The 6,844-nt window shown below is 62.1% G+C and overlaps 1 protein-coding gene across 1 annotated transcript in view; it reads right to left on the bottom strand.

The window, feature by feature from the left end:
• Positions 1–2,097: 2,097 nt before the first annotated feature.
• The window catches only part of NOTUM (notum, palmitoleoyl-protein carboxylesterase), a 7,079-nt gene continuing 2,332 nt past the window's right edge, over positions 2,098–6,844 (bottom strand). Inside the window, exons 5-11 of the mRNA XM_049635458.1 lie at positions 6,561–6,619; positions 6,086–6,188; positions 5,181–5,372; positions 4,946–5,046; positions 4,256–4,403; positions 3,051–3,098; positions 2,098–2,821 (exon numbers count right to left, since the gene is read on the bottom strand). Coding sequence (XP_049491415.1) covers positions 2,515–2,821; positions 3,051–3,098; positions 4,256–4,403; positions 4,946–5,046; positions 5,181–5,372; positions 6,086–6,188; positions 6,561–6,619 — 958 coding nt within the window. The 3' untranslated portion in view covers positions 2,098–2,514. The remainder of the gene's footprint in view (positions 2,822–3,050; positions 3,099–4,255; positions 4,404–4,945; positions 5,047–5,180; positions 5,373–6,085; positions 6,189–6,560; positions 6,620–6,844) is intronic.

Raw genomic sequence — 6,844 nt, 5'->3', positions numbered from 1 at the left:
GTAATTGTCTATCGTTTGGATGGACCACAGGTTATTCAAGAATCGGATGCTCAACCGAATGAGCCCCCCAGGCGCCCCTGGTCTTTTTTTTTTTTTTTTTTTTAAGTAGGCTCCACACCCAATGCGGGGCTTGAACTCACAACCCTGACATCAAGAGTCAGTCGTGTGATCTATCGACTGAGCCAGCCAGGAGCCCCCAACCCCCCTGTATTTAAAGTATGTCCTGAGCATTTTTGTTCCCATGGGAGAGTAAAAGCAGCACCATTTCTAGAAAAGCCGAGAACTCTGTGTGGAGAGCGCTGCGTGTCACTTGCTGAGTACTGAGGTTTGGCCGCCCCACAGTCCTTGAGTGTCCTGGGCTCGTTTTGTCACTGGTCCGGCAGTGAAGCACAGTCCGGACAGGCCACTAGGCCGGTGGTAGGTCTCCTCTCTCTCTTCTTCCTTGTTGGGAACGCGTGGAGAAGGGTTTGTTCATTTGGTGACAGAAATCCCGTTGGGTATAACCCACAGGTATGACGTTCAAAGGTGCACAGCGCATCCGAGGAGCTGCCTGCTCACCCCCCAGCCCTCCTCGGACATCTGTCCGATGGTGCCGATGTTGCCGCCCCCCGCTCTTCTCTGCACAAAGAGTTGGGGTTTAGACGGCGCCGCTCGAGTCCCCTGTCCAGCTTGATTGTGGCCCCTTCCAGTGAAGCCCCCCCTGTTGGCCCCTCCCAGCCCCCTCTCCCACCGGGAGTCCCCCATCCACGGGGAGCCTGAGGAAGGGCCGCTCCCCCGAGCCAACAGTCCCCCCTGGATTCCCCTTCTTTCGTCTACAGCCCTTGCCCACCCGATCCCTGAGCTCACTGTCTCCTTTGCCCTTGGGACCGCATGGGTTCCCACAGAGGACCATGGGGCCGCGGTCCCTGGAGACCCCAGGTGGGCCGCTCAGCGCCACCTGGGGAAGCCAACGTTGGTGATGAGCGGGCCCAAGGTGGGCTGGGAGGGGCCGCGGCGCTGCTCGGCAGATGACACGGGCCCTCGGGTTCTGCCCCGATCCCTCTCCGCCCCACGGTGGCCCTGATGTGTTGGCAGAGCTAGCCAGACCCCAGGGCACGGCCCCCGACCTTGCTGGGCCAGAGGGCGCCGGGCCTCTGAGATCCTCCTGTTCTGGGAACAGGTCTGGGCTCCTGACACGGGTGGTGGGTGCAGAGCCCGGGCTGCCTGGCAGGGATCCTCCCTCTGTCACAGAGGCGGCCTCTCCGGGCCTCAATTCCTTCATCTGTCACTTGGGCTTGTAATACTTGAGGGCAGCTGGGGCGGTGGGGGGGGTGGTTGTCACCATGCAGGTATGCTGGGGTGCCCGAAGCAGGGAGTGCCCGGCTCCCCTCAGTAAGCCCTCTGGGCTCTTTGCCCCCCCCCCCCCCGCCCCGCGCGCGAGGTGACGTCTGTCGTCCAGCCCGAGGCGACAGGAACACCACTGGTACACAGCTCTGTGGGCCTCAGACACGGTGTGTGGTGAAAACAGAGGCCACAACAGACGGTGTGCGTGCGTGCGTTTGCTGGGGTGCAGGGTCCCCGGGACCACCCACGGGAAGACTACCCCTGTGTTCTGGGAGGCAGGGTGGGGGCTGGGCCCAGCGGGTTCTGCCCGGGAATCTGCATCCTGGCGTGTGCACGGGTGACCTCATAAGAACCAATAATGCAGTGCAAGCTTTTAAGAACGCTTTAGCTGGATAGGGAGTGTTTTTCCGGGGTGAGACAGTTTGGAAATGAGATTGCTGGGGGTGGTGTGTTGCCTAAGGGGCAGGTGCCCCGCCAAGCACTCTGAGTGGCCTCGGTGCGCGCCGTGTGAACGTCCCCGGACGGGAAAACAGAGACATGGGAGCTGTGATTGCCATGTTGGAGTCTCACCTGTGCTGTGCCCATGACTGGTATTTGCTGAGTGGACGAACAGCTGACGAGGTGGGGTCCGTGCCCCCCACGAAGGGGTCAGAGGTCAGGGCTCCCTATGGCCCCCGCCCCCAGTACCCCTGCTGCCCTGGGGATGGGGGAGGGGGTGTGAAACGGGCAAAGTGCCCATTCAAATAAACACGCCTGCAGGGGGAGGCTCTTTTGTTGTCTTTTTTTTTCATTATTTAAAAAAAATATGTTACAAAACAATATCATTAATCATATATTTCTTATTTTCCTTTTTTAAAAAATTAAAGTAATAAAAAAGTCATTTTATAAAATAATACAAAAGGCCAGGAGAGGCTGAGGCTGGGGCTGGGCCAGCGGGCTGGAACCCGGCGCCTCGGGCTCCCCAGCGAGGGCAGGCGGGAGGCAGGGCTGGGGCTGGAGGGCAGGTCCACGGTCTCCCCTGGCTGGGTCCCCCCCTCCCAAGGCAGTGGTAGAGGGGCAGCGAAGGCTGCTGGGAGGATGGCCAGGGCCCTGTCTGTCCTAGGAGGGGCAGGAGAGGCCAGGCAGGTGGCCCTGGGGTGGGGAGCCCGTGGCGGCGGCCGGCCCTCAGTGCCAGCTCCCGGGGCGGGACCCCTAGCTGCCGCTGCTCAGCATCCCCAGCAGTTTACTGGGCTCCAGGCCCTGCTGCTGCGCCACGGTCTGCACGTCAAAGCCCATGTGCATGAGGAACTGGGCCACGTTCATCTCCTGCCCCGTGAACTGGTCCCGGATGGTGGGGCAGGAGGGGTTGCAGTGGGGCCAGGGGCAGCTGTCCACCAGGTGGACGGGGCAGCCCTTCAGGGGGGCTTTGCCGGCCTTGTGGCTGTCGTGCAGGCTTCTGTCCCAGCAGTGCAGCGCCCGCGGCAGCGAGGTCCCCTTCACCTGGACGTCCGTCCAGTGGCTGCAGACAGAAATCCAGGTGGGGCTCGCTCGGCATTGCTACCACCGGAGGCGGGCTGACTCTGAATTCTTGCCACACAGCCGGTTGTGTAAGCGGCATCGGAAGCCCGAGACAGAAGCCCTTCATGCAGAGCCAGAGAAGGCAGGTGGCGGCCAGGTGGGGGGTGGGGCTGTGGACGTTTGGAGCGAGAGCCAGGGATGCGATCTATCCAGGGCATGGGGACACTGACCTTCGGATGATGATCTCGTGGGAGAGGCAGGCGGGGGCGAAGCTGGCCCTGTTGGGGAGCAGACAGTCAGCTCACAGAGAGCACCTCCAGCATCTTCCCACCCCGGTGCCCACAGGTCCTGACGCTCCAGCCCACCCCCCTGGGCACCTCTCTCTGGCTCCCACCTCCTTCCTGTACCTACTGCTCTGGACCAGGCCTTGTCCCCACCAACCCATGGGCTCCCCTACAAACCCTTGTCTCTTTCTGCCTCCAAACCCGGCACAGAGTCCACCCCTTCCAGGCACGGCCCCCTGGGCCATGGTGGGATGCTGACCCGGACAGGTGAATATTTTGCTGTTTGTTTGTTTAATAGGCTTCATTTCTAGATTCACATTAAATTTTTTTTTTTTAACGTTTATTTATTTTTGAGACAGAGAGAGACAGAGCATGAACGGGGGAGGGGCAGAGAGATGGAGACACAGAATCAGAAGCAGGCTCCTGGCTCTGAGCCGTCAGCCCAGAGCCCGACGCGGGGCTCGAACTCACGGACCGCGAGATCGTGACCTGAGCTGAAGTCGGCCGCTTAACCGACTGAGCCACCCAGGCGCCCCTCTAGGTTCACATTAAAATTGAGTGGAAGGTATGGAGATTTCTCACACACCCCCTGCCCCCACACCTACAGCCTCCCCCATTATCAGCATCCCCCACCAGATGGCGTGTCCGTCACAACTGACGAACCTTCAGTGACACACAGCTATCGCCAGAGTCCAGAGCCACGGTGCACTCTCGTGCTGGACATCGTAAGGGTTTGCACAAATGGATGCTGACGTGTGTCCATATCACGGTCTCACACTGAGTAGTCTCACTGTCCTAGGAATCCTCTGTGTCTGTGCATCCCTCCCCCTTTTCCCAACTCCGTCCTTGGTACCGAATGAGCTTTTTACGGACCCCGCAGTTCTGCCTTTTCTGGGATGTCACAGAGTTGGAATCATACGCTATGTGGCCTTTCTCGGACTGGCTTCCTTCTCTTGGTTACGTGCGTTTACGTTTCCTCCACGTCTTTTCAGGGGTCAGAAGCTCATTTCTGTTCAGCACTGGGCAATACCCCTGCTCGCAAGGTCGCTTCCTGTTTTGCCATCTGTGAGGCCGCTATCTTTACGTCAAATGGTTTACCGCCTACCTAGAGGGGCGGGAGTGGGGTGGGGTGGGGTGGGCAGGACACTCACGGCACATCCTTGAGCGTGTTTCGAAGCTCGCGGCCCAGGTTCTGGATGTACAGCCACTGGCCCTCCTGCACCGGCTGTCCCGTGAGATGCACGTTGTCCACAGTCAGCTGGGCCTCATCAAACAGCCACTGCACCACGAACACGGGGCCTGGGGGGCACAGCTCAGCTGGGCCTTGCCTCGACACTCTACCCTCCACCCCGGGCTAAGGGCCGCTGAGGTCCAGCCAGCTCCACGGCAGGCTCACGGGCCCTTGGAGTGCTGGCTACCGGCCCCCTCACAGTGTGCTTGTCTGAAGAAGTACCTTGTTACCTCCCCCACCAACCTTGGCCTGGCTCCCAGGGTGTGCACTGTGACCACAACTTGGTGGTGGTGTCCCTTCAAGTGGGGGACTGAGGAGGGACGGCCGAGGCCCACCGAGGGCGGCACTAGGATTCAGCTGCCAAGCACATTCCTAACTGTGACTGTGGACAGGGTGACCCACTGTCCTGGTCGGCCTGGGACCGAGTGCACTTTCAGTGCTGAGACCAGGCAAGTCCCAGGCAAACCTGGACGGCTCAGTTCCCCCGCCCCCATGTGGGTGGCCTGCGGTCTCTGCACCCAGCTCTAGACTCCAGGCTGGAGGAAGCCTAGACCCACACCCCCTGCTCCCCACCCTGCCCCGCGAGTCCCGCCCGCAGCCGGCCCCTCACAGCGCAGGGTCGGGTAGACTTTGTAGCCAAAGAAGCAGTTCCACTCCTCGCCGTCCTTGAACTGGTGCCGACAGCGCTCCGGGACCACCCCGTTCCAGTACCTGCGCCAGGGCTGGGGGTCAGGCAGCCCCGCCCCGCCCCCCCCCCCCCCCGCCCCCCCCCCCCCCCCGCAGCCCCGCCCCAGGCCCTCCGCCCCCGAGCCGGCGAGCCCAGGAGGCACCCCCGGGTCTGGCACCTGATGCCGCGGCGTATGGCCTCCGTGGGCGCGCACGTGACGGTGTCGACGCAGTCGGTTCGGCGGTACTGCTTGTTGTCCAGGAACCAGCCCGAATCAGCCAGGCCCCGCACCTGGATGGCCGGGTAGCCCAGCTCCTCCAGCTGCTCGGCCACGCGGTCCACGTTCAGCAGCACCCCCGTGCCCCCCGCGCTGGGGAGGACGCAGTACGTGAGGCCGGGTGGCCGCGGTGGGGCGCTCGCCTCCCCCGAGCCCGCCCTGCCCCAGCCTAGGCCCGAGAAGGGGCCGGGATCCTGATGCTTCCCAGCTGCCAACACGCTCCGTGTTCCATATTCGTGTGCAAGACCCACAGGCCTTTGGGGGTCACGGAGGCACAGGAGGGGCTGGCAGAGCTCCCGACACTGAGCTAAGTGGCAGGTCACCCGCTTCCTCCCCCTCCTCTCTCCCTTCCTCTGTCTCTGACTCGGTTTCCTTATCTGAAAACGAAGACAAAACATGTGGCCTCAGACCCCCTCAGGTATTCTACCGATGTCCTCGGGGCCCTGCATGCCTGCAGGGGTGCAGCCACCAGGCGTGATCCCGCTTGCAGGGACCCCAGGCCTTGGAGAAGGTACACCGGTCCACAGCTAGCCCCTAACCGACTACCTAGGCCACCGTCATCCAAGGCTTCCCTGGCATCCAGCAACCTCGGAGTCCAGAAGCATCCTCCGGAAAGCTTCCAGCTACACAGCACTGTGGAGCGGAACCCCTGCGACGCTCCAGTAACACAGACCCTCCTAGGTGCCCTCCCAGGCCTGGGGAGGCGTGAGCTCCCTGGAGCCCAAGGCTCGGCCCCTCCTTGCCCTCCACACCTCTAATCCCGCCACACCCCCTGCACACACAGGCCCCCGCCCTGCCTGGCCCACCTGCTCCCTGCCAGCAGCAGCACCTTGGCCCCGCTCAGCCCTTTGCCCAAGAGCTCTCGGACCACCTCCTGGATGATGAGGGCACCCATGAAGGCATACTCGTCTGCAAGGAGGAGGACCGTGGCTTCAACGGGGGGCCCGGACAGGAGCAAGGCCTCCCAGCGCCAGGTTGGAAGGAGGAAGAATTCTAGCTGGGGGTCTGGAGGTCCTTCCGGGGGATAGGGTCAGGGGCTGAGGTGAACTGAAGGGAGGTTGTCAGGTGCGTGAGAGATGGGGCCCCTCCCCCCCCAGGGGACACGCAGGAGTGAGGACCTCCGAAGGGGCCAAGCCAGCCCTGGACAACAGGCAGTGGGTGCTTGGGGCAGGCATCCCGGGACACACGGTCAGAGGATTAGAAGGAGTTACAAAACAGGGGCCCTGTCCTTCCTGCCGTGTCCTTCGGGGCAGAGAACAGAAGTTACAGCAAGGGACTCACTCTTCTCAGACTTGGACGAAGCCCCACTCCAGACATCGCTGGAGCAGTAGGGGATGAAGCTGTGACAACGGATGGTGTGAGTTTGCCATAGTCCTCTGCTGCCCAAGGCCCTCAGGAAGGACCCCTCCCCAGGAAGGGTCCCGAGGACAGGACCGCCTGGGAAAAACCTCTTGGAGGACAAGATCCTCCCAAGGACAGGACCTCCTGGGAAGGACTCCCCCCAAAAGGAAGGACCCTCCCCAGGGAGGAACACCCCCCATGGGACTCCCCTGGAAAGAACCCCC

This window comes from Panthera uncia, chromosome E1 (assembly GCF_023721935.1).
Source record: "Panthera uncia isolate 11264 chromosome E1, Puncia_PCG_1.0, whole genome shotgun sequence".
NCBI classification, from domain to species: Eukaryota; Metazoa; Chordata; class Mammalia; order Carnivora; family Felidae; genus Panthera; species Panthera uncia.
This window is presented reverse-complemented; position numbering and strand designations above follow the sequence as displayed.